The sequence below is a fragment of the Heteronotia binoei genome, chromosome 13 (genome assembly GCF_032191835.1).
Source record: "Heteronotia binoei isolate CCM8104 ecotype False Entrance Well chromosome 13, APGP_CSIRO_Hbin_v1, whole genome shotgun sequence".
In the NCBI taxonomy this organism is placed as follows: domain Eukaryota; kingdom Metazoa; phylum Chordata; class Lepidosauria; order Squamata; family Gekkonidae; genus Heteronotia; species Heteronotia binoei.
In genome coordinates this window covers 52,014,541-52,041,037 of record NC_083235.1, presented here as the reverse complement: position 1 = coordinate 52,041,037, position 26,497 = coordinate 52,014,541, and the positions used below count along the sequence as shown (strand labels likewise).

The 26,497-nt window shown below is 41.3% G+C and overlaps 1 protein-coding gene across 3 annotated transcripts in view; it reads right to left on the bottom strand.

Annotated features, from left to right (window-relative positions):
- Positions 1-2,611: 2,611 nt before the first annotated feature.
- Positions 2,612-26,497, bottom strand: part of KCNJ16 (potassium inwardly rectifying channel subfamily J member 16) — an 89,787-nt gene continuing 65,901 nt past the window's right edge. The window contains exons 1-2 of one of the 3 annotated variants that reach the window (XM_060252959.1): positions 23,440-23,562; positions 2,612-4,074 (exon numbers count right to left, since the gene is read on the bottom strand). In XM_060252959.1, coding sequence (XP_060108942.1) covers positions 2,739-4,007 — 1,269 coding nt within the window. In that variant the 5' untranslated portion in view covers positions 4,008-4,074; positions 23,440-23,562 and the 3' untranslated portion in view covers positions 2,612-2,738. Of the gene's footprint in view, positions 4,075-23,395; positions 23,563-26,497 lie in introns of those variants that run through there. The other 2 variants (XM_060252960.1, XM_060252961.1) reach the window with 2 other exon arrangements.

Below are 26,497 nucleotides of genomic sequence, written 5' to 3'. Positions count from 1 at the left end.
CATTAATCAACACAAAGTAAAAACAAATAAAGTGCTTGGAATAACTTTGGCAAACTCAGAAGCTTTTTAAAAAGTTGTGGAAAATAACATTTTTATTTAATTATTTAGGCTGAACCCAAAATATTTTCTTCACAAAAGAAAGTGATTAATCTGATTTTTAAAAAGAAAAAATGTATTCAGCATACAGAAGACTCTCTTTAAAAAGGCAGAGTGGTGGGGGTGGGTGTAATTTGGATGTAGGGGCACGCGAATAAGTTATGCTGAAATGCACAAATCTGCAATTTTGCAATTTATTTATTTATTTATTTGAGATTTATATCCCGCCCTTACCACGAATGGCTCAGGGCGGCAATGTGTTTGAGACCAATTTAAATTATCAGTATTCAGTACTTGGAGATGTTTGTGTAAAGTGCTGTCAAGGCAAAGGGTTTTTTTTTTTTTGCCATTGCCTTCCTCTGTAAAGTTTTCTGTGGTGACACCAAGCAAGTATTGATTCTGTCTAGCTTCTGTGAACTGATGAGATCAGGCTATGTTATACCCAGGGCTTTTTTTGTAGCAGGAACTCCTTTGCATATTAGGCCACACACCCTTGATGTAGCCAATCCTCCAAGAGCTTACAGGGCTCTTCTTACAAGGCCTACTGTAAGCTCCAGGAGGATTGGCTACATCAGGAGTGTGCGGCCCAATATGCAAAGGAGTTCCTGCTGCTGCAAAAAAAAAAAAGCCCTGGCTATACCATTCCACATCATGGATGTATTTAAACAGATTCAAAACACAATTCCATATTGCTCTATTTAAATCAGGGGTGTCAAACATGCAGTTTGGGAGCCAAATCAGGCCCCTGGTGAGCTCCTATCAGGCCCCCAAGCAACTGGCTATCATCTGCTTCCTTCTCCCTCTCTCTTGCTTCCTTCTGTATAACAGCTTGCTTTGCAAAGCTTGCTCAATCACACAGGAACTACAGAGAAAAACTTCTATTTTCTCCATTAGCTGAGGTTCCTCCCTTGGGGATCAAGGGGGGAGGAATAGCTTGCTTTGCCAGGCTCTCTCAATTGCACAGCTGAGCTACTGAGCCAAACCTCTTTCTTTTATTGACTGAGGCTCCCTGCCTACCCCCACCCAGTCCCTGGGGAAGGAGGGAAAGAGCCAGAGCTTCCTTTGCCCAGTTCCCTGGATCCCATGGAAGAAATACAAAGACAGCACCTTTAAAATCAACAAATGCTAATGTTTTAAGCATGTTTTAAGTTTTTTAAAATATATATTTGTGTTTGTGTCCTTTATAAAGTTTATATCTCTGCTACTTAATCTGAAATTGGTACACACATGGCCCAGCCCAACATGGCTCGATCCAACCCAACCCAACCCGGCCCTTCAAGGTCTCATTTATGTCAGATCTGGCCCTCATAACAAATGAGTTCGACACCCCTGATCATAGGCTTAAATAGGAATGAGCCAGTTTAAACTTAAATTCAGTGGCCAGGCAACTTTGATATTCCTACCAAATAAGACATTGTCCAGTGATGCATCTGATGACGATTGTTTTGAAAATAATGTTACCGATAACAAAATTGTATGACTTGTCACAGGGACAATCTTAAAAGAGATGAACAATATAAGGCATCTGCAGAAACAATTGTTAGGGCCAATCTAGACATGAAAACATCCTTGTGTCAGCAGCAAAGATGCTGCTGCCATTTTAAAATAATCTAAAAATCTAAAAAATGAGAACCCAATTTAGGAAACTGGATCCTTCTTCATCAATTACACCATTTAATCGTAAATCCTACAGTAAGGGTAACTATGACCAAAAGGATGGTGAAATTTGAATAAATCCTAATGAAGAACTTATGAATAATGCTAAGGGAATGATCTCTAAAATATATTCTCATTTAGTCAAAATAAATGCAAATACTTCAAATGGTTTCAAAACAATATGGAAAATGACCTTGGGAGAGAAATAGAACAAAATGTATGGAATAGATTATGGATGACTCAAACAAGGAAAACTGTATCGATAGGGAGAACTATGAAACTATTACATTGATGGTATATTACCCCAGTATGCCTTACAAAAATAAGTAACAAATATAATAAAAAAAATGTTTGTGAAACGGTAATCATGTAATTCTTCTCTTAGCTATATCTGTAACATAAACTTCCAAAACGTGCTGTTTATTAATTCCTCTGTCAATACTTTGATTCAACAATATTTCTTTGTATTATATTTATTTTTTATTACTTTGTTCTTTATGTTAGTAATTTAGTTTACTTTCTATGTTAACTTTTGTCTTTCTTGTAGAGTGGTGTTATTCCTGTTTTCTCTCTCTCTCCCTTTTTGTATCTTATTTAAAACTATTAAAAAAAAAGAATCCAATCCTGCAATAACACAGCCTGAGGTACTTTTATCCCCCTGCCCCTGCTCACATCTTTGCAAAGAATGAAACAGCAGTAGGAGGATATGGCCATTTTGGCACGTGAAAAGGCACAGGGCAGAGGAAATGAGTGCTTCACCCCACCGTGTTGCATGCAGCATTTTAAGATCAACTTAAAATGGCAATGATGGCTTCATGGTGGATGCAAAGCCATCATGTCTAGTCTGGCCCTTAGTCCAGATGAAGTGAATGAATCTGTTCATTTTGTCATTTGAGGATCATGTCTTTAAGTACCTAGTTAAAACCTATGAATATGAAAACTGCTGCAGCATTGTCAAAAGAAGCAGAAGTCATTTCAATTGATCTCTAGATCTGGGATTCCATTGAAATTCTACTTAAAGTCACAAAGGCTTTGTCATAGGGTAGCTCTGCTTCATTAGCTTGCTTAGTCGTTAGAGGTGAATCTTCAGAACTTTCAAAATGGGTAAGGAAAGCATCAGCACTACATGATCGGACTCTGACTCCTGAAGACGATGTTCCAGGTTCTCCATCGTTTGCCTTTTCAGAAGTTGTGTATTCTTGTTCCTTCCTATCTAGGTGCTTGGCACTGCAATAAGGAGCATAAACCTCAGTGGTCTCCTCAAACTGGAGGCAGTTGACTTTGTAGTATTTCTTCTTCATTTGCAAGACATCATTGAATCTGTGCCCCCAAAGTATTTCTCGAGGTACATATGAACTCCTTGACTGATGTGATGTTCCAGTTGAATCCCCAGTGTAGACAAATGTAACCAGGATCTCAAAGTTGTCTTTAGCCAGAGCTTTCCTGTCCAGATCATACAATGGACTGTCCTGGTTAATTTCATGTACAATTGTCACTGGCGTAGCAACAATGATCTGGTCATTTAATAGTTTCAAATCTTTGTATTCCATTGTCATCCTCCCCACTCTATCTTCCACATATCGCAAGACCTGGGCTCTCACTGTGCCTTCTACCATATGATTAGGTCGGAAATCTCCTACTCGCCACATCAAGCAGAGTTTGCCGTCTCTTAAACCTATTGTGGCATAGTAGCTGAAGCGGATGGTCTGAGCTCGCTTTCGGGCAGTGGCCATTTTTGCCAATGCAGCTCCAATGATGAATGTGTCAATGATACACCCTAACACTGACTGTAGGACTACTGTCAGAATTGCTGAAGAACATTCTTCAGTGACACAACGGGATCCATAGCCAATGGTTGTCTGGGTTTCTAGGGAGAATAAGAAAGCCCCTGTGAAACTGTGAACATTATCAACACAAGGCTTTTTTTCATCATCAGGTGATAAGTCTCCATGCTGCAGAGCAATCAGCCAAAACACTAAGCCAAAGAACAACCAGGAAAGAATGTAGGACAATGAGAAGATCACAAACATATGACGCCATTGGATGTCCACTAATGTGGTAAAAATATCAGTCACATAGCTCTCCCACTCCCCAAAGATGTGTTTGAAATACACATTGCAGCTTCCATCTTTCTGGAGAAATCGTTTTTTCATTCTTTTTATCTCTGCTGAAGTGTTTTCTTGGTAACTCTGTGAGTGATTGAGTTTATTCCCTTCCATGTTGAACAGCCTGCAGCTATCACTGGATTCAGCCATGCTTCTTGAGTTGGGACTGTGTCATTAATTTAAGAGACACAAATTTCTCTCTTTCTTCATTTATAACCTGTGTAAAACATCAAAGGGAATAATGTTGATATTTTAGATTCTATAGCATGCTAGTTTTTAAAAAAAGAAGACACAAATACTATTTATTTATTATATTTTTAATACCACTCTTCCTTCAAAGAGCTTAGGTAGAATGCATTATTCTCTTTGATCTTCCCCACAGGTAAGGCTGGCCCAAGGTCACATAGGGAGTGGTGATTTGAACTCTTGTAACCCCAGTTCTACTCCAAAACTCTAACCACAGGCTCTTTAGCACTTTATCCTCTTGCATCCCCCAAGTTATTTTTGCTGCAATATTAAGGATGCTTTCCAGGAAGTAAGGCCAACTGAATGACACTGTACTTACTTCTGAGTAGACCTGCTTAGGATTGGTTCCTTTCTAGGCTTCAGTTGAAACTAATTTTAAGTAATTTATTTGTTATTTTCCCAACAGTGCTGCACTGTCTCTAAACAAACACAGGACCACAATTTAATGGTAGTATGTATGTTGAAGATTCTACATAGCCTTGGCATTTCCTATTTAAAATCTTTGACATGAGGACCATTAACCCTGTTTCAGTTGAATTCTCTGGTGTGAAGGAATCCAGCATTTTTTCAATGTGTGTCAAACTGCATTTGATCCCTCACTATCTTCTTTCTGCCTCCCAAAAGCTTGTCACTATTTTTATTTTCTGTCCTTTCCCTCACATTCTGTCATTACTTTGGTCTTTGTAAATCTGGCATCACAATATTCTGGCCTGGTCTTGAGCTTTAGACTTCTGGATATTGGTCACTTTGGAACAATTCTGCTTACCAGTTCAGCAAATTCTGTGGCATGCAGGATGCATGATCAAATGTTTATATACATTTACGCATTTATAAACATTCCACAGTGGCTATCCCCAAATGACTACCTTCTTCTGTGTCATCAATCACCTCACTGCTTCTTTAACATAAGACAGAGAGGGAAATGTAGATCCTAAACTCCACTTACTCCTTCCTACTGCTTTGTACACCAGACATCCACCATTCATGAATTTTTACTCCCATTGTGCCACTATTAAAATTTGCAGGATCCGCCCACCCCCACCCCCCTTCTAGGAGGTAGCAAAGCCCTGCCTCCAAGTTTTTGCCAATTTCACCATTTGCTTGTTTACAAAATGTATTTGTCATCTCTCCAGGGAGCCTGCCCAAGGCAATTGACAAAATAAAATATAATAAAGACACAAAACACTAAAAGTTATTAGTTAAAATCCAGATTTTTTTTAAAAAAAAACACCATCTACCAAAGCATAAAAACATAGATTACTGAGCAGTTTAAGTAACAGTTTTCATACTAAAAATATTATAAAATGGCATTAAAAATCAACCCCTTAATTAACTGGCTTCTATAAGAGAGCAAGAGAGGTGCCAGCTGAACCTCAAGTGGAAAGGCATTTCACAAGCAAGGTGCTACTATGGAAAAGGCTTGGTCTTTAGTTACCACCATCCTTATATCTGAAGACAGGGGCACTGAGTGCAGGGCTTGTGAGGCAAAGGGTCTCCTGTATATGCACTTCTAGACTTAACAAGCTAGGTCCAGGTCCACCAGAAATGGTGAGGGCATTTAGCCACTTCTAATCTGTTGAAGTAAAGTAAAGTAAAGTAAAGTAAAGTAAAGTAAAGTAAAGTAAAGTAAAGTAAAGTAAAGTAAAGTGAAGTAAAGTAAAGTGAAGTAAAGTAAAGTAAAGTAAAGTAAAGTAGAGTAGAGTAAAGTAAAGTGAAGTAAAGTAAAGTAAAGTAAAGTAAAGTAAAGTAAAGGAAAGTAAAGTAAAGTAAAGTAAAGTAAAGTAAAGTAAAGTGAAGTAGAGTGAAGTAAGGTAAAGTAAAGTTAAGTAAAGTGAAGTGAAGTAAAGTAGAGTGAGGTAAGGTAAAGTAAAGTAAAGTAAAGTAAAGTAGAGTAAAGTGAAGTAAAGTAAAGTAAAGTAAAGTAAAGTAGAGTAAAGTAAAGTAAAGTAGAGTAAGGTAAAGTGAAGTGAAGTGAAGAAAAGTAAAGTAAAGTAAAGTGAAGTAAGGTAAAGTAAAGTGAAGTGAAGAAAAGTGAAGTGAAGTAAAGTGAAGTGAAGTAAAGTAAAGTGAAGTAAAGTAAAGTAAAGTAAAGTAAAGTAAAGTACAAGTGGGGTGAAGTAAAGTGAAGTGAAGTGAAGTAAAGTTGGGTGGAGTGAAGTGAAGTGAAGTAAAGTATAGTGAAGTAAAGTATAGTGAAGTAAAGTAAAGTAAAGTAAAGTGAAGTGTAGTGAAGTAAAGTAAAGTGAGGTGAAGTAAGGTAAAGTGAAGTAAAGTGTAGTATAGTATAGTGTGGTGAAGTGAAGTGAAGTGAAGTGACGTAAAGTGAAGTGAAGTAAAGTAAAGTGAAGTAAAGTGAAGTGAAGTAAAGTAAAGTGAAGTAGAGTAAAGTAAAGTAGAGTATGGTAAAGTAAAGTGAAGTGAAGTGAAGTGAAGTGAAGTAAAGTAAAGTGAAGTGAAGTAAAGTGAGGTAAGTGAAGTAAGTGAAGTAAAGTGAAGTGAGGTGAAGTAAGGTGAAGCAAGGTGAAGTAAAGTGAAGTAAGGTGAAGTGAAGTGAAGTAAAGTAAAGTGAAGTAAAGTAAAGTGGGGTAAAGTAAAGTAAAGTGAGGTGAAGTAAAGTAAAGTGAAGTAAAGTGGAGTGAAGTAGAGTGAAGTAAAGTAAAGTGAAGTAAAGTAAAGTGGGGTGAAGTGAAGTAAAGCAAAGTAAAGTAAAGTAGAGTAAAGTAGAGTGAAGTAAAGTAGAGTAAAGTGAAGTGAAGTAAAGTGAAGTGAAGTGAAGTAAGGTGAGGTGAGGTGAGGTGAAGTAAAGTAGAGAAAAGTAGAGAAAAGTAAGGCAAAGTAAAGTAAAGTAAAGTAAAGTAAAGTAAAGGTCCCCTGTGCAAGCACCAGTCGTTTCCAACTCTGAGGTGACGTTGCTTTCACAATGTTTTCACGGCAGACTTTTTTACGGAGTGGTTTGCCATTGCCTTCCCCAGTCTTTTACACTTTCCCCCCAGCAAGCTGGGTACTCATTTTATTGACCTCGGAAGTATGGAAGGCTGAGTCAACCTTGGGCCAGCTACCTGAATCCAGCTTCCACTGGAATCGAACTCAGATCAAGAGCAGAGAGTTCAGACCACAGTACTGCTGCTTTACCACTCTGCTCCACGGGACCACTAATCTTTTAAAACAAGAGTATAAAATCACTAAGCTATCCAGGAGCTACATGTTACTTACAAGCACTGACAAATTGAAGGACAGACCTATAATTAATTTTATAATCTAGGACCCTGAGGATGCATTAGGGATATTCAGATGTTTGAAGTTCTACATGATTTATAAAAGCTGAGATTCTGAAACATTACAGACAAGTAGGGGAAACAATCTTTTTTTTTTTCTTAAATGACAGTACTCCCCATAATCACTGACACTTGAGAAGACTTAAAACCTGTGTTCTGGTCAAATAGAAGCATGGGAAGGAACAAAACACCATTCTCCAAACCATTCAGTATAACTATACCATGTCAAAGTCCCTATTTGCCTTAGCATAATTGCTAATCCGTCTCTGCTAGCAATAGCTTTGTTACCAATGCTAATACCCCCTCCCCCTGAAGGCGATTTAGTTTACATGTTATATTTACCACATGAAAGTTTGAAATACCTAATATTTTGCCATTGTTTTGCCACATCTAAAACAACTCATTGAAAAATGTGGCGTTTCAGCAAAAGTGGAGTGGGCCATCAGAAATATGTGGCAAAGAAACTCAACCCACAACCTGAGGAAACCATCCTGAAGTAAAGTTGCCAAGTCGCTGAAATATACTACTTCAGACCGCAGGTGTGTGGGGGTGGGGGGTGGGGTAGAATGGAATTATTTTGAATGCTCTTATATGTTATAAATTCCATACGGACAGAAAAGCAGCAAGCAGGGCTAGCTAGAAGCAATTCATTTTGGGACTAGTTTTGTTTATGTGTTTGTGGGTGGTGGTATAAAATGAGGACGGCATTAAAAAGTGGTATTACTTAGTTGTATTCAAAAAGTAGCATAGTGTGTTCTACAGATTCAATGGTGCACCAGTTTACTCTCTTCAGGAATAGACCAAGCCCATGACTGGTTTCCACTTAATTGTACAGGAGCCAGCATTTACCCCTCACCCCAGTTTGAAGGGAAAAATGTGTGGGGAGAAAAGCCAATGGCAAAGTGGCAGTCTTCCTCTGACCAGCAGCATAGCAAGAGCTCCCCCCTCCCTTTTCTGAGACCCTGCAGGATTAGTTGGCCACCCATATGGGGCTGAGCAGGAATTTCTGGGTTCTCACTGGAATTGGCACTGAGGTGGTATCTTTTTTCACCAGCTCCACATGGTCTTTTTAGGGAGGTGTATAATTAGGCCTGGTTTTCTAGTTAGGCCCTTGCTAGGCTGGCAGGGAAAGCCCAGGTTAAAGGATGTTAAATTGGTAAGCACCTCGAGATATCTGTGATAGGGGAGCATTATCAAGCTGGGCACCTATCGGCTATACAGTCAGGGCGGCCCAGTGAGGGCTTCCTCAGGGTTGTGGGGAGCATTTGACAAGCTCTACATCTGAACAATCGGGGCAGGTACTGTGCACCTCCATCCCCTCTAGGCACACAAGTGCATGCTGTTCCGGAGAAATTACAAACCTGATTCTGAGCCGGGGTAGTATTGCCTAGCTGAGGAGGCTTGCTCTGCAAGCCTGTGGTAACCCATGCTTTAAAAGTTAAATAAGTTGAAGATTAGGTATATTTAATAAAGTTCCTAGTTTAGCCCAGGTCATGTGTTGTGCTTTCATTCAACGGTGGGTGGTAAAGCTCTCAGTGGTAAAGTCCCAGTGTGAACCAACAGCTATATGGCAACCACTGTTTCCTTTTCATTACTATAACACAATATGCAGTCTTACATGCCTAATTATTTCCATGACACCTTTGAATGGCAATTCTAAGAGCAGTGTCCCGGGAGTAAGTTCCATTGAATAAAATAGGATTTAGTAGTAGACAGACCTGCTTAGGATCATTCCTTTACAAAGTGAGTTGCAAGTGCTGGCAAACTGTAGCAGTTTGTATTTTGTTTCTTCTCAAAGCGAAGGATCTGTGAAGAATCTGTCACATGGTGTGTAGTACATAATGTTAGGCGATACTAAAAGATCAAAATTCTTCAGCCACTCAAAAACACTTTTCCAAAACACTTAAAAGCCTAACATACTTTCCTTTTCTTTTTTTGGTACAAGAATGATTGTGACATATGGTGTCGTATCCTCAGAATGTGGCCTTCATTAAAAAACATAACATTCATGCTTCCAAAAATACTTCTTGGAACACAGCTATTGGAAATATCCGTATGCTTTGCTGTAACTGTGGCTTTAGACACCCCTTGCAGCTTCACCCCATGAACTGACATTTTTAATAAGCTGTCTTTCAAAAACAAATAGCAATTGGAAACAGCTGTAATGTTTTAAGAAGCTTCGCAATGGGAGGTGTGAAAAGGAAGTTTGCTGCAACCAAAGGCCAGTGATCCCCCATTAAAAAACATACTTGGGTTATAATTGTTTATTTTTTTCTCTTATTGAATGGATCAAAAAAGAGTTCATGTAAGAACTACAAATAAAAGTCATGTGAGTGTGAGCAACGACTAAAAGGAAGAAATGTCTTACAAAGGAGGAGGCCCCAGGATAGGAAAGTTAATAATATGGAAAGACTTTAGAACAAATATTTATAATGGAGGTGGGTTGAAGGTAATGAGCAAACCTAAGCTGTGATCGAGTGCTTCCCCCTCCACAAATCATAAAGCTTTGGATAACTGTCCTTCAGATAAGAGAGGAAGGATATTCAGCATCTTACTGATTGGCATGTAGTGTGACTCTTTTGGAGTGTCCAGGCATGGCATAGGGTTGCCAAGTCCAATTTAAGAAATAACTGGGGACTTTGGGGGTGGAGCTAGGAGACATTGGGGGTGGAGCCAAGATCAAGGCTGTGACAAGCATAATTGAACTCCAAAGGGAGTTCTGGCCATCACATTGAAAGGGACGGCACACCTTTTCAATGCCTTCCTTCCATAGGAAATAATGAAGGATAGGGGCACCTTCTTTTGGGGCTCATAGAATTGGACCCCCTGGTCCAATTGTTTTGAAACTTGGGGGATATTTTAGGGAGAGGGACAAGATGCTGTACTGAAAATTCGGTGCCTCTATCTAAAAAAAAAACAGCCCCCCCCAGAGCCCCAGATACCTGCGTATCAATTCTCCATTATTTTCTATGGGAATAAATCTCTATAGGGAATAATAGAGTTCCCAGCAGACATTTCCCTCCCCTCCCCCTGCTTTCTGATGACCCTGAAGCGGGGGGAGGGGCTCCAACCCGGGGGATCCCCTGCCCCCACCTGGGGATTGGCAACCCTAACATGGCATATTAATACCAGCCTTTCTGTTCTCACTTGTACAGCTGAGCAAGAACTAAGAACCAATAAGTGATTTCAGGGCTACTGAGCTGGAGAACATGACTTTCTGTCTCTGGATTAGCTAAGGTTGTCCATGAATCCAGCCTGTCACCTGAGACATATATAAACTGAGGAAGCCCCCCAAACTTCTGAAATGTCCCTATCAGTGTGAAAACAAGAAGCACATGTGTACTGAAAGTAATTTCCAACGTGCAAGGCCCTGTCACTAGGCAAATTAGGCGATTGCCTAGGATGCTGGCCAGTTTAGTGTAATGGTTAAGTGTGTGGACTCTTATCTGGGAGAACTGGGTTTGATTCCCCACTCCTCCACTTGCAGATGCTGGAATGGCCTTGGGTCAGCCATAGCTCTCGCAGAGCTGTCCTTGAAAGGGCAACTTCTGGGAGAGCTCTCTCAGCCCCACCCACCTTACAGGGTGTCTGTTGTGGGGGAAGGAGATATAGGAGATTGTAAGCCGCTCTGGGACTCTGAGAGAAGGGTGGGGCATAAATCTGTGGTCTTATTATTATTATTATTATTTTGGGGGGTGCCAAATTGGGCACCCCTCATATAATTTGGTGATGTTATCAATGCGGGAGGAGAGCGCCAGAAGTTAGCCTTGTCTAGGGGGCCAGACAGTCTAGGGTCGGCCCCGGCAAGGCTTCAAAGAGCATGCAGCACGGAGGTGACAGTAAATAGTTAATTGGGAAACATATTGTTAAGGTGTACAACTGAATACAGGTCTCACACACTCATTGGTGGGACCAGATATGTTTCCTTTGAAAAGAGATTATTTTTGATTCAATTTCAGAGTTGGGATGCCTTCTGAGAAGGAAACTGCAAACAACGATAAAAAAAACTTAAAACAATGAATTGGTATCATTTCCTCTTTCAGATTTCCCCTGCTAATTTCAGAAGCAAAGCCTAGCTATTTCACTGCCATGGCCAAGCTATTACAGCTTCCCTGCCTCCTTGTTTACTACTGCAGCCAGCCAGTGAGGCAGGATGGGGTGAGATTAGGCCACCCTGGCTCCTTTTGATTTTTTTCAGACTTTTTATGTTGTTTTCAACAGTCAAGATAATCAAAGCAACACACCGACTTTAGAAACAGTAACCGTCCTATAACTTTCCCCCCCCTGCTCCCACACCCATTAAATAAACCCTGAAGTTGAAATAGGCAAAAGGACCAAGTAATGCTACCTGCTCTCTCTCTCTTGTTTGCTATTTCAATTTAACTTTTTGCAGATGTTAATGGATGCTTGGAGAAGGTCATGGGATGGATGAGGGCCAAATATACAGAAGGTCCATCTAGAAAAGACTACAGTGTTGTTGGTGAGTGATAAAGCCAATCAAGTAACAAGCTATCTAGGTAATGAGGAACTGCTCTTCTCCTGAAAAAAAAATGTTTGTAATCTCAGGTGCTGCTGGACCCAAGTTTATGGCTCAGGTCTCTTCCATGACATATAGTGCCTTTTATCAGTTTTTACTGGTACATTGCTGTGGCCACGGATCCATGCTCTGATCACATAAAACAAGAATACTAAATTGCATGGATTTCTATATCCAGAATAACTGTTCCTAGTGTTATTTATTTATTTTCAAACCATATATCCTGCCTTTCTGCCCAATCTGGACAGCCAAGGCAGTTAACCATTTAAAAACAAAGTATTATAAAAACACATAATAAAAGCAATTAAAACTAAAATTACCACACACATTAAAAAAAACAAAAAGCAGCAATTAAAACAGAGAGTAGGAAGATCATTGATATCACTGAGGGAATGCTGGACAAACAAAAAAAACTTTACCCATTGGCAGAAGACAATGATGGAAAGGGATAGGTGAATACCCCTGAGAAGGGAGTCCTTTACTTTTGGTGCCATGACCAAGAAGGCCTTTTTTATGATGCCACCCATGACTGTACTAAAGGCAGGGAACTAGAATGGTTCTCTGAATAAACATAATGCATAAACTTAGTCAAGATCTATTCTTTGACAATATCAATTTTATACTTGTAATATGTATTTTACTTGTAAATGATGATGTCACCTTTATGGTTTTCACGACTTCTATGAGGCTAGGGATCCACCATCCCTAACTGCCATATCCCACTACTCTGAGTGACAACAGGAGGAAAAGAAATTGCCATCTGGAATATGACATGATGTCATTTCAGGGGAAATCCCAAAAGTGACATCATGCTTTTCCAGAAAGTACAAGAAATGCTATGCTAAAACTCCTTTATGGTTTCCCCTGGAAGTGACATCATTCTTGTCTAGGAATTCCTGGGAACTGTATGGAGTTTCTGGTGATTCCTAGAGTGGCATGACATCACATCTAGGGTTTTCTTGTCCCCAACCCATGTCTCCATCCCATGTCCCCAACCCTGGTCTCCTGATGGTTGCCAGGCTGAGCCTAGTAACCCTACTCAGCTCTCATCAGTACCTATTTATTTGTCATAGTCTTACTGTTGGGTTGGCAATTTGTTCACACCTGAAAGTATGCCAATATAGTTTTTATTTCTATGGAAAGCCTCACGACCTATCAACTTCCACTCTCATTCTGACCTGAATGCTACTGAAGTGCCTCACATAGCTATAGTTAGTAGAACCAAGCCTCCAATTTAGAATCTAGAGAGTTTATGTAAATCAAATCATACTGTTCTCATTGGCCATGGCAGCAGCAGCATTTGACATAATGGAAATTTACAGGAGTGAATGTTAACCCAATGATATTGGATTCAGAATTCTGTTCATAACATATGAAGAAAACAGCACAAAAGTCTGTGTTCCAGAATAATTTCTTTCTGGAAATCTGATTAAATCAAAAAGAAAATAACTTGAGACATTTGAAATTGGGGGGCTGGGTGTCCCTTTGAAATCTTCCAAAACATGCTGTGAGTTCAACTCAAGCTTTTGATTGTCATGTCACACTTTCCCATAAACCACTGGCAAAGGCTTGGAAAAATACTTCAGGGTTTGGTTTTGTTTTTTATCCCTTCTCAATGAAGTTGTGTAACCTTGGGATGCTTTCTGTTCTGAGACAAAAACATGTGAAGTGCTGGGAATTTTTGAGCTGTTTAAGAATTGGTTCATCCACCAGTTATTCTATTGTTGTTCCTTTTAAAGGGAAAAAGAGGACAAAAGTTTGTTTTACCAGGCAAATTTTTAACGTGCATCTCTTTTTGTAATTGACCATCCGTGCAATTTTGACTTCATTGGATGTAAGATTCTACGATGCCAACGGCTGTGATTCACTGGATCTCATGGGGTTCATGGATGGAGTAAGTGGGTCAAGAGAACTTTTCCCTCACTTTCTTATAATGCTGGAGCTGTAGAGCAGAAGATTTAGGACAAACAAAATAAAGTTATTCTTCACTCAAAGTGTAATTAACTTGTGGAATGACCTTTCAAAGGGTGTAGTGATGATGGACACTTGATGGACAAGTGTGAGTTTAAAGGGGATTAGACAAATACAAGGATATTATGTCCATGAATAGCCAGTAATCCAGGAATCAATAGATAGGAATTCTCTGAATGCCAGTACTTGGGGATGGCAACAATAAGCGGGGATGGACCTCCATGCCATGCTTGTAAGCCTTCTGGGGGCACCTGGTTGGCACTATGTGAAAGAATGCTGGATTCAGTTGATCACAGGTCTGAAGCACTGAGATAGCAATTTCAGTCCCATGTACAAAACTCTCCATGTACTTATTCCTAAATTGTAGTAAACTTGTAGGTACAATGGAAGACAGTGTTTCTTCAGATGGTATTAGGGATTGAAACACTCTGAATGGATATGGTAAGGATTTGAATATCTTTTTGTTTATATATGATTATTACGTACTGTGATAAATATGAATATGTTGGTTTATACTTCCCTATTTATAAGCACTGTTGTAGAATTGAAATTGCATGTGTTAAATATTAATAAAAATAAGTGTCAGCTACTAGCAGACAGAGTAACAAATGTTCATAATGCCGGATAAGCTCACAAGAAAGATATGGACTTAGAAAAACACACTGCAGATTTATTACCTAAAGGATCCTTGACAGATGCTTATACTATGTGCTCCCTTGTGAACTTGTTGCTCTGCATAAACTCTCTTATCAACAAGGTTTGTCTTCATGCTTAATCTTAATTTTCCTTCCTGCACCGTTTCCTCTTCTGTGTCAATTGATCATCTTGCTATATAAAAGTTAAGGCATTCCATTTATTGTACAATCTTGCTATAGACGCAGGTGCTCATATCTAAGTGCCAGTGGGATGTAGTATTTAAGAGTGCTAGACCACGGTTCAAATTCCCACTCATGCATTAAAAGCTTGCTGGGTAACATTGAGCCAGTCACATTTTGTCAGCCTAACCTACTTCACAATGTTATTTTGAAGATAAAATAGAGGCAAGAAATATGACATGAGCCACTTTGGGTCAGGGCTGTAGCCAGGATTTGTCAGGTGGCTTTTTAAAAAGTGGGGGGGGGCACCCTTTTCCATACACTGCAGGACTTGCTGCTTCTCAGAAGCTTTCTGGGGTAGGGGCAAAAGCTGGAGGCTCTGAAAGAGGCCAAGTCGAGGCAGTCAACCCTAAAACGTTGGAGACAAGAAGGGACTGCACCTTACATGCAAGCAGGGGGGGGGGGTTCCTTCCCTGTCTCTCTCCCACACCCCCACACTTTGTGGTCAGCAGATCCATCTGTTCCCCCCAGTCCATTCCATGAAGCTCCCTCCACCTTCCACCCCATTGTCTCCCTCTTCATCTGCTGCTTTTGCTGCTGCAGTACGCTGGGCCCTGCTCAGCTTTCCTGCCTCTGGCTGCTGCTGCTGCTTTGCCAGCTCAGCCATGGCCAAAAAAGAAAAAGAAAAAACAGGTTGTGCTCCAGAGGGCCCCCTGGAAGTCAGGGGGCTAAACCTAGAAGCCAGAGGGCAGTGTCCCCTCAGGCCCACTATGGCTACAGGCCTGCTCTGGGTTCCCACAGGGGAGAAAGGTAGGCTATAAATGAATTAACAATTAACAAACTGGTACCAGGGATGCACATGAACAAAATAATCACTTGAACTATCCACCATTTTGTCTTCCACAGACCAAGAGTGGGGAATATTTTGCCATTTATAGCATTCTTACCCTAAAAACTTGATGGCTCTAACCATGTGACAATCCAGAATTGCATGTTTGTAATATTTCAAGGACCTTACGCACAACACAACTGGAGCCCACATATCTCTTTCTCACAAAATTCTAGTATTATGAAGAGAGACAAGCTTTTCTTTTGTTGGTTATCTGAAACCTAGCCTGTATCCTAGCACTCAGCAAAAATGCTGTAGCCTTCCTTCAGCCTAAGAAGTAGGGTTACTAACTCTGGGTTGGGAAATACCTGAAGATTTGGAAGTTAGAACCTGGGTGGGGGGATTGCGATTTGTGAAGGGAAAGGATGTCAGTGAGGTCTGTCTCAGTGAGGTATAATGCCATGGAAACTGCCATGTGAAAATCAGTTCTTATTCCTGGAGGCTGACAACTAGGGTTGCCAAGTCCAATCCCAGATATATCTGGGGACTTTGGGGGTGGAGCCAGGAGACACTGGGGTGGAGCTAGGGGGAGGGGAGGAAACGGTGCCGGGGAGCGTGGCGAGCCGCCCTGTCTCAGAGCGGGCGACACCGCTGCACAGCTGCCGCCTCTTCTCTGCTCGCTGTGGCTGCTCCTCCGAGATGGGCTCAGGCTGAGCCCATCTCGGAGGAGCAGCTGCGGTGGGGCGGTGGGGGGGGTGGCAGCGGCACGGTGGCCTCACCTGCTCCGCCTCTGGGGTGGAATCAGAGGGGGGTGGAGGTGGGCCGGGGGTGTGGTGAGCCACGAGTCCAGGTCCTAGAAGGGCCCGGATTCGCGGCTCGCCATGCTCCTGGCTTGCCTCCGCCCTTCCCTTCTCTGGTTTTGCCTGCGCTGCTGCCGCCTCTTGGCTGCTCCTCCGAGATGGGCTCAGCCTGGGCCCATCTCGGAGGAGCAGCTGCGGTGGGCAGGGAGGGGGCGGGGGCAGCAGCGGCACGGCAGCCTCGCCCACTCCGGGATGGGGCGGCTCGCCATGCTCCCTGGCGCTGTTTCCCCCTCCCCCCCGCTTCCGGTTTTTTGGGGAGCGGGGGAAGAGGGTGGAAATCCTGGGGTCCTCCGCCAGGGCGGGAGGGTTGGGAAGCCTACTGACAACCCTACTACAGAGACTTCCTCCAACTTAAGTGGCTCTCCTGATGTTACCTCCTACATTGGAAGGGACATGACAATCCATGTTCCTGGTTAAAATATACAGACTCCTTGCCAATAGCGGGCTATGTTGCTGCTCCACCCCTATCCCAAATGTGCCAAATCTGAATATCCTTTTTATTGGACTACCCAATCAAAGCATATGCTGAAAAACAGTCCATGGAATATCACTAAACAATAAAAGTAATACTTTAAGGTACGTAATATATAACTGGAAAGGGGTCCTGCTTTGAAGAAAGGTTAGGCTGAAAGCTCTTGTTAGCATTCAGAGTATTACTGTATCCTGGTCCCCCTCTCCAACTGTGCCGTGTAAAATCAATTATGTACAGCCATGATTTCCCTCATTAGCTGGAAAAAAGGAAGGCAAAACAAGCCTGTTTCCTCTCATAAATTAGGCAGAAAACTTCTATGTCCATATCTAGAAAGCTCTACAAAAGAGTCAGAAAATGAAATCTGGTAATTTGAGGCAAATAATGGACCAAAGGTATATTGGGTGGTATGCCCAGTTTCAAACCCAGGTAAATGGGCAATGCACCAACCATAATCTTCCCGCCATTGTTGTTTGACTGGCTTCCACATCATGCATTGGGTTACCATTTTCCTGCTGTGGGCAGGGGAATCCCTGCCAGTGTTTCCTCATTCCCTGCTGGTATTCCATGGGGTGGCAAAGAGGCAATGGTGGAGGGTAATGACATCAACTGACTCTTTGATGTCATTTCCAGACAAGAAAACTAAAGTGATGCTACTACAACATGCAATGGTATGGGAATTCTCCAGATCTCTATGGTGAATGTTCTGGACAATTCTTAGCATGGTGCACAATACAGTGATGTCATTTCTGGTTTTTCATCTGGAAATTATATTGCAGTGTTGTAAGATACCATTCCTCCATCTCCACCCCTTCAATCTTCTCACCAGTTGCCAGACAACCCTATTCCTACCTACTCTAGCTTTAGGCCTCATTAGCACTTAGCCTGACTGACTGTTGGATCATATGACTATATAATGACTTCCAGTGTCATCTTTTGTTTGAACTGCATCTGACATTCACTATCACTTACAGTAATGGCATAAATATTAAAACTTTAATTAAAACAACAGTATACATGATACCCTTCAGGATTATGAAATAAAACTAATGGCACAGGGTTGTAAAGAATAACAGAGACAATAAGGAAAGGATAGAAACTAAAACAAACAGGGCAGCTAGTGCCTAAAATACAGCAGAGATAGTATCAGACAGCCTTTTTTCATCTGAAAAACTCAGAATAGAAGGTAAGTTGATTTGGGATTCAAACAATTATCATCACCATCATCATCAGTATCTGAATCCCTCCTAAGTCACTGAAGATCACTCCCTCATTTATTCACACAAGGAATGCTTCTCCAGCAGCAGAAATGGTCACTACTCAGCAGTAAAACCCATGCAAATATAAGCATGACTGTATTTAGACCCCTGATCCCCTTCGGTAGAAGGGTATGAAGGACAGCCTGTAGTTCCACCCTCAATGCATCCCAGCAAATCCCTGCCTACAGGGGGAGTAGACAGAAACTAAGTGGCTTTAGCCAATGAGAGTTTGTGGGATCCTTGGGAGTGAGGGAGAAGAACTAAATGGAGGGAATGTCTGTCATCACCTCAGACAGGGCTTGGGAAAATGACAGAAACAGGAAAACTATCATTTGTTCTCACCCATAACTACTTCAGGTTTGGCAATGAACTTTTCCTACAGATCAATGGTACAGCCATGGGCACCCACATGGTACCACAATATGCTAACATCTTTATGGCTGACTTGGAGCAACACTTCCTAGACTCCCACCCACTCATACCTACCTTATACCTGTGTTATATTGATGACATCTTTATGGTCTGGACACATGATAAAGAAGCCCTGGATGCATTCCACCAAGCATTCAATGACTTTCATCCTACCATCAACCTGACAATGAATCAGCCTATGCAAGAAATACATTTTCTGGACACCACTATAAAAATACATGAGAGATGCATAGACACTACCTCATACAGGAAACCTACTGACCGACAAACATACCTGCATGCCTCCAGCTACCATCCCAAACATCCCAAACGATCCATTGTATACAGCCAGGCTCTATGCTACAGCCACATTTGCTCCAATCCTACTGACAGAGATTCTCACCTGAGGGATCTACAGAAAACCTTTTTGGAACAAAAGTACCCACCTGATGAAGTCAAGAAACAGATTAACAAAGCCAGAATGATACCCAGAGAAAACCTGTTACAAGACAAAGCCCAAAGAGACAATAACAAAACACCACTAGTGGTCACACACAACTCTCAACAATTCAACGTATCATCAACAACTTACAACCTCTATTGGACAGTGACAGCTCTCTTTCAAAAGTACTGGGGAGTAAACCTTTCCTTGCACACAGACAGCCCCCCAATCTCAAACAGCTCCTCACCCACAACAGTACAAGATTGCATCTGAGTGGGAACACCAGGACCAGAGCTTGCAATAAACCCAAGTGCCAACTGTCACATACATCTAGACAGCACAGTCACTGGGCCTAATAGCATTAACTATACCATCTCAGGCTCATTCACTTGTTCATCTTCCAACATTATATATGCCATTAAATGCCAACAATGCCCCTCAGTTCTCTACATAGGGCAAACAGGACAAACCCTATGCCAAAGGATAAATGGAAACAAATCTGACATCAGGAATTACAGAACTGAGAAACCTGTTGGAGAACACTTTAACCTTCCTGAGCATTCAATAGGTGACCTCAAAGTAGTTATTTTACTGCAAAGGAACTTCAAGAACAGAATGGAGAGAGAAATTGCTGAATTACAAATTATCATGAAACTTGGAACAAACACCTCCCCAGGACTGAACAGGGATATTGGGTTTTTTTAATCTCATTACATATACTAAACCAATTCTCACTGAGTATAGCTGTGCATCCACAGTGTTCCAATGTATTTCTCTTTTAGAACCGTGTATCAGAATAATGTTTTTTTGTGTTGACATGCTCAAATGAGGGATGTGGGCTGTTTGTCTCATTACATATACTAACCCACCTTCCACTATACTTTAATGCACCCTGTTTTTCTAAGGGCTAACTTATATTATTTCTCTTTTAGAACAGTGTATCAGAATATTTGGTTTGTTTTTGTTTTTTTGTATTGACATACTCAAATGGGGGATATTGGCTGTTTGTCCTATTGCATATACCAACCCATCCTATGGCAAACTATATGGATGTTATAATCTCTTGAGTAACCATGCCCTCTATTTAAACTAACAAAGCCAGAATGTTACCTAGATTTATGGCACCCCTACAACAGCAGTCTGCTTTTTATCACCCTCTAGTGTTTTTTCAGCCGTTTTGTCCTAACACTAACAAATACAGATCCCTATTTGTGATTCTTTTAATCTGCTAAAAACATTCCCATGATTCCACACTGCCCACTTATATTACAAATTGCTGCTTCCATTCCCATTTGTCTGATGAAGTCTGCTTAAGAGCATACGAAAGCTTACATTCTGAATAAAACTTAATTGGTCTTAAAGGTGAACTTGTCTACTGCTTTGTTCTATCAGAAGGTTAGGTAGGTAGGCAGGCTTCACTTGGTGAAGGAAAAGAATTCAGACATCTTTAGTATAGGTACATAGAGCTCAGGGCCATTTAGGCTTGCCAGGTCTGTGTTGGAAAATACCTGGAGATGTTGGGGGTGGATCTGGGAGAGGGTGGGGTTTGGGAGGGGAGGGGCCTCAGCATGGTACAATGCCATAGAGTCCACCCTTCAAAGCAGCCATTTTCTCCAGGGGAGCTGATCTCTGTGAGCTGGAGATCAGTTGTAAAAGTGGGAGGTCTCCAGGCCCCACCGGGAGGATGGCAACCCTAGGAGAGGCAGGAATAGAGGAGTAGATATCCTGTATTACCTTAGGGAAACAGTAGCTTAAGAATTTAGAGTTGCTAGTTCCAGTCTGGGAAATTCTTGGAGATCTGGGGGTGGAGCCTGGGGAGGAAAGGGTACAATGCCATAGAGTTCACCCCTCAAAGCATCTATTTTCTCCAGAAGAACTGATCTCTGTATAGAGATTAGCTGTAATTCTGGGAGATCCCTGGAGCCCAGCCCCCACCTGGAGGTAGGCATCCTTAAGGGAGTGAGGTAAGTATCCTAAGAGACAAGCTGACCCTATTTCAATAGGCTGAGAGTCTTGAGAGTTCTCAATCCATGTTCGTGGTTGAAGTAAGTAAGCAAGTAATAAAGTTTATTGTATATGGCTATTGGTCTTTACAACATATTCACAGCCCTAGGATTTTAAAATTTCTGATATAACGTTCATCTCTGAAAATTCTCCTTCAGACTCAGAAGTTACATATCATTTTATTTGCCTGCTTTCTTAGAAGCCACACTTGCTCTGATTTGCCTAGTGGGTAGGGCAGTAGGAGACAAGGGAATCCACATCTGACAGCATGAACACTTACTAATTTGTCAGAATCAGAAAGAGAATATAAAATCTCTAATGTCTTAGCCAGGAATTTGTTTCTAGGCTTCAAGTATAAAGGGCAATCCAAAGCGTTAGTGAAGAAGATCTTCCTAACCTCCAGGTGAGAAAAATATCTCTGGGCATTCCTGAAGCTAAGCGTGGGATCCTTTCTGGAGTTTTGCTAGATAACAATGGATTTGAAGTGTTTCCCCGTAAAACCCTTTCAGAGAAGTCTTTGCTGATGAATTGGAACTTTATTATAATCTATATTCTGATTTAAGGAGTTGATTTCTTTCCAGATTTCTTTTTTCCAAGGAACTTCTTGGAAGAAAGTACATTCGGCTTTTGAAACACAGGAAACTCCAGTCCTCACTACCAACTCTTACTGACAGAGAATATATGGGTTTTACAGCTCTAAATAATACATAATTTAATACATTCAACAATGGTAAGAGGCAGGTCACCAAAAATGATAGCATTAGGTCAAGTCACTATCAACACACTCCAATATTTGTTTTGTTTGTTTTTAAATGAATAGAATGTTTTTTACTGCCACTTCAACCAGCAATATTTAATTTTCAACAGTGTGTTTATCGAGGCCGAGAGGCAATTGTTCAAAATATGATTACAGCATTTGAAATCCTGATTGGTTATATCACAGTTTGATTTGCAACAAATTAGAAAATGTGTTTGTATGCACACATAGTTGTTGATCCAGTGCCAATAAAATGATTGATACTTAAGCACTGAGAGCTTATAAATGATATATTTCTTATGAGGGATGCTGAAAGAATGCCATGCTGTGGAAATTTTCTACACATTCACTCCACAACATTTAGAATGGCTCACCATGTGGAGAGTCTCCACGTGTCTCCAAAAGTCTCAATCCATGTTCCTATACAGATTCTCCATATAGGGTTTCCAGCCTTCAGGTGGACATTCCAGACTATACAGATCAGCTTCCCTGAAGAATATGGCAGTTTCAGAGGGTGGACTGAGCTTCTCCCTAAATTCATCCCTTCTGAGTTTCCTCTCCTCCCTAAACTCTGCCATCCCCAAGTACCACCCCCAAGTCTCCAGTAATTTTCCAAGCTGGAGTTGGCAACTCACATGACATCAGCCATCTTCACAGAAAGAATCTATCTGTCTGTCTGCATTTTTAACCTGCCTCCCCTCAAAAGGGCACAGGGCAGCACATGTTTGACCCTTCTTCAGTTTATCCTCATAACAGCCCTGGGAGGTATTTTATGATGATATATAGTGACTGTCAAAAACACCCATCTTTGTTCCATCATGGAAATTAAGGTATTTAGCATTCCCAGGCAGTCTCCAGTGTCTTAGTTTCAGTGGGTTCCCATTACTGATGTGCTATATTTATTCTGACCTTTCTTCCATCATGGGACTCAAGGAAGCATCAACCTTATCACTTGAGGTCTAAGACAGCTCCCAATTCTTTGCCTTTCCCAGCAATTCTTCCTATGCCACACTTTTAATGCCTTTCTCATACCTCTGTAGTTCAGTTCTCTCTCCCTCTTGCACCATGGGCCCCAAGAATCCCACACTTCGTAGTTCTGTATATCATGTTCTTTCCTATGCTACTTTCTCCTCTGGAGGCCTTGTGGATGGGAGATGGAAGGAAAAGGGAACAGATATAACTCAATCTCAAAATCTCCGTTTCATTCCTTGAGCTGCTTAGGAGGGCCACACTGACCTCAAGCCTCAGCAAGAGACTCAGCATTGTTAACATGCTAAAACATCAGAATGTAGTGTCCTTTTTGCACAAGCAGAATATAGTGTCTTTTTCACACAAAGAAGAATCTTTGTATTCCCCTCCCAACAATCTCCCATTATTTTGCAAATATATCAGCTTGGGAAATGTAGCCAGGATGCTGTGGTACAATGAGCCTGAACAAAGATGGCATAAAAATTAAAATTACAGACTTAATTTTGTTTTTATAGGTCTCCACTTATGCACTTTACAAGGGGAGAAATAAAACCTCAAGAGGGCAGCTTGCTCATTCTCAGCTGTGCAAAATACACATAGGAATGTAACATTTCATTATTATTCGGTCGTTAAGCCTTCCTTCCTAAATGCAGACTTTTTTGTTGTTAGTTCTGGGGGTCCCCAATGCACTCACCAGGCTTTTCGGTCGTTAGCTCTGGGGGTCCCCAATGCACTCACCAGTCTGTTGGCCAAGGGGCAGCTACACCAACGCAGGGCTGCTTGCTAGCTAGAACCACAGCAATTACTGAGGTGGAACAAAACTGTGTTGGTTTCATGTTTCTTATTTATTTCCACACCGCATCCCAGAAAGCCACAGCTCAGTTTGCTTTTGTGTCTTGAGGTCTTGATTCTATGAAGTGCTAAGCAACCTTGGTTCCCACAGCTGATTGGACATTCAGGACAAACCAGCTCTTCACAAAAGCCTTGGCAGTCACTCAGAGGTTTGCTTCCGCATTAAGTCTTAAATACTTCCCCAAAGTAAAACAAGAGAAAGTTATGTGTGAAAAGGTCAGCTGAATCACTGTAGCTATTTTGTGAAATCCTACTTACTGTTTGTTTTTAATGGGATTTTCTCTCTAAATTTGATTCTCATGTTTTGGCTTGCTTTATCTGTTTTTAGAGTTTGCTGGTATTTTAGCTTTAGCTTTTGTTTTGTTTTTTGGTTAGGCTTCTTTTTCATTTTTAAAATATGTACTGAGTTTTTAACAATAGGCACCAATGGAAACACTATTTCAGTAAAGGATGGATCATGAAGAAAATAAATAAATATCATGAGGTGTTCTAAAATATGCATTATCCTAGTATTTTAGGAGGTAAGCAATGAACACAATCATGCATGTATATGAATAAGCCTCAGTTTGAACATGGTAATCTTCCAATAGAGGAAAAACAACACAAAAAGAGTCTTGGTGGTAGTTTAAGGAACAGAGTAATTATAGGGATGTAGCCCATTTGCTCAGATGCATAAAGTGAATTCTCAGTCAGCAAAGTGAACAGAGGAATTTGGGTATCAAAAGACTACGAATTGAGAGAGGTGCAATCTTTGAGGCTTTTGCACAAAATTCTGTATGCAGAAAATAAGCACAAATTCATAACAGATGTGATTCAAGAATGCACAAGGGAGAGAAATGCTCCCCATAGAGAGTGTCAGTTGTTTCTACTGTTTCAGATTTGAAATTTCTAGCACACATTTACAAACCTCTTCAAAATTCCATAATCAGTGGGATGGGTAACAAACAAATGAAACTGCCCTATACTGATCTAGACCTTTGGTGTATCATCCTGATTGGTAGCAATCTAGAGTGGGGGTGGGCACAGACCAGAAAAAAATTGAGGTCTGTGGAGGTTCTTTGGTCATGAAATTAATGAACCATGAACTTTCATGGACTTTTCCAGTCTATGAACCAGTTCATGGTTTGTGAGGCCCATGGGAACCCGGAAGTGGATTCAGCCCACTTTTGGGTCATGCCACTCCTGTGGTGTGATGCCACTGAGCTCAGAAGGCATTTAAATACTTCCTGATCTCATTGGCATCATGCCATAGCAGTGGTGGGATCCAGAAGTGGGCCCCCTCCTGAGGTCGCTCCCCATGGACTGCCCCAGAGGATCAAATTGATTGCCTAAAAAAAATGTGGTCTATGAGCAGTCCTTCAAAACAACAAATGCACAGACTGGGCAAATGGACCATGAACTGGGCCCTAGCTCATGATGAACTTTGGTCTATGGACTAGTCTACCCATCCCTAATCCAGAGCCTCAGGTATTTCACACCACTAGATACTTGATACAGGATATGCTGGGGATTGGACTTGGGGCATCCTGTATGCAAAGAAGATACTTTACCACTGAGCCACAGTGAAGGCTATCAGGTCTCCCACTGTGGTAGGAGGCCTCTCTCTGACAACTTGTTTTGCTCACTATTGTTCCAGGCAATGGAAGGAGAATTTTGAAAAAATTGTTAGTACCTGGACCATTACATCAGAGCAAGAGGACACCCACGCATACCTGTACTCTGAAGCCTTAAAAGCATTCTAGTGCTCCTTCATACTTTAGAAGTCCTGTCTTGCCACCTTCTGGCTTCCCAGAATGGGATCAGATGATGCCTGAAGGCTTCTGATGATGAAGGCAAAAGTGTCAGCAGCCAAGGAGCAGTTCCTGGATTCTAAACTGCCCTGCTGTTCTTATGGACCCATGACAACCACCTGTGGTTGTGAGGCAATCTTCCATTCTCTGTTGAAGGGAGCACACACACACTCACACATGGCTCATATTGCTTGTGCTATGGTCTGAGCCCAGGACAGTGTTGATAATGGGTCTACATCTCACACAGGCAATGATGACAAATGGGAGGACAGACTCCCAACAAAGGGAGAAGTGGAGAGCAACTCACTTATGTTCCCCTTTGATTATCCAGCCTTGCTTTCAGGAATAATGCTGAGGAAGGAATGTTTTCAAACAAAGCACAAATTATAGTACAAATAGTATAGATTCCACACCTATATAGCAGTATGTACACTACTCAAGAAACTAGAAGTACATTGTCTCCTATACATTTAGCATTTGACAAATATTGCTGAGGTAGGGAAGACCCAAGTGATAAATGAACCCTTTTTGGCTGCTGCTCTTTCCCTGTGTAGCTTCCAGCTGGGTCATCTTATTCACTTCAGTTTCTGGAACATCTCAATGTGAATGTATCTATCCCATCTGTATTCTAAGGATTTACGGCCTCCAACCTACCCCTTCTGTTCTTCTGACATTTCTTCCTGAATATCTTGTTGCTGCTGTCCTCACCCAAAGCTGTCACAATGGACACAGTGTTCTGCTTTGGTGTTTGTTAGCACCACACAAGCAAAATGCATAGTCTTCCAAGGCCTGAAACCCAGTTTTCCCAAGGAGGAAAAAAGCATAACTAAAACTTTTCACAATGAGCAAAACCTCAGGCAACCTGTCCTGATGATGAAACCACTTGTCCTTATATGACTCTTCAGCCATCTGTCATCTTAATATTTCTCAACACATTTTCACAAATATTCTGTTTCCTTGTGACACAATGCTTACAGAAAATATTACACAATTCATTAGGCAACTAAATTTTTGATACACTTGGGTTACATTATATGATACCCCCTCAAGGAAAAAAAAAAGGTGTGCACAGCTAAAGGAAGAATCATACACATCCATGTGTACACTGCCATATGTGAAGATTCCATATGTCTGTTTTACCACATAGAGTCATA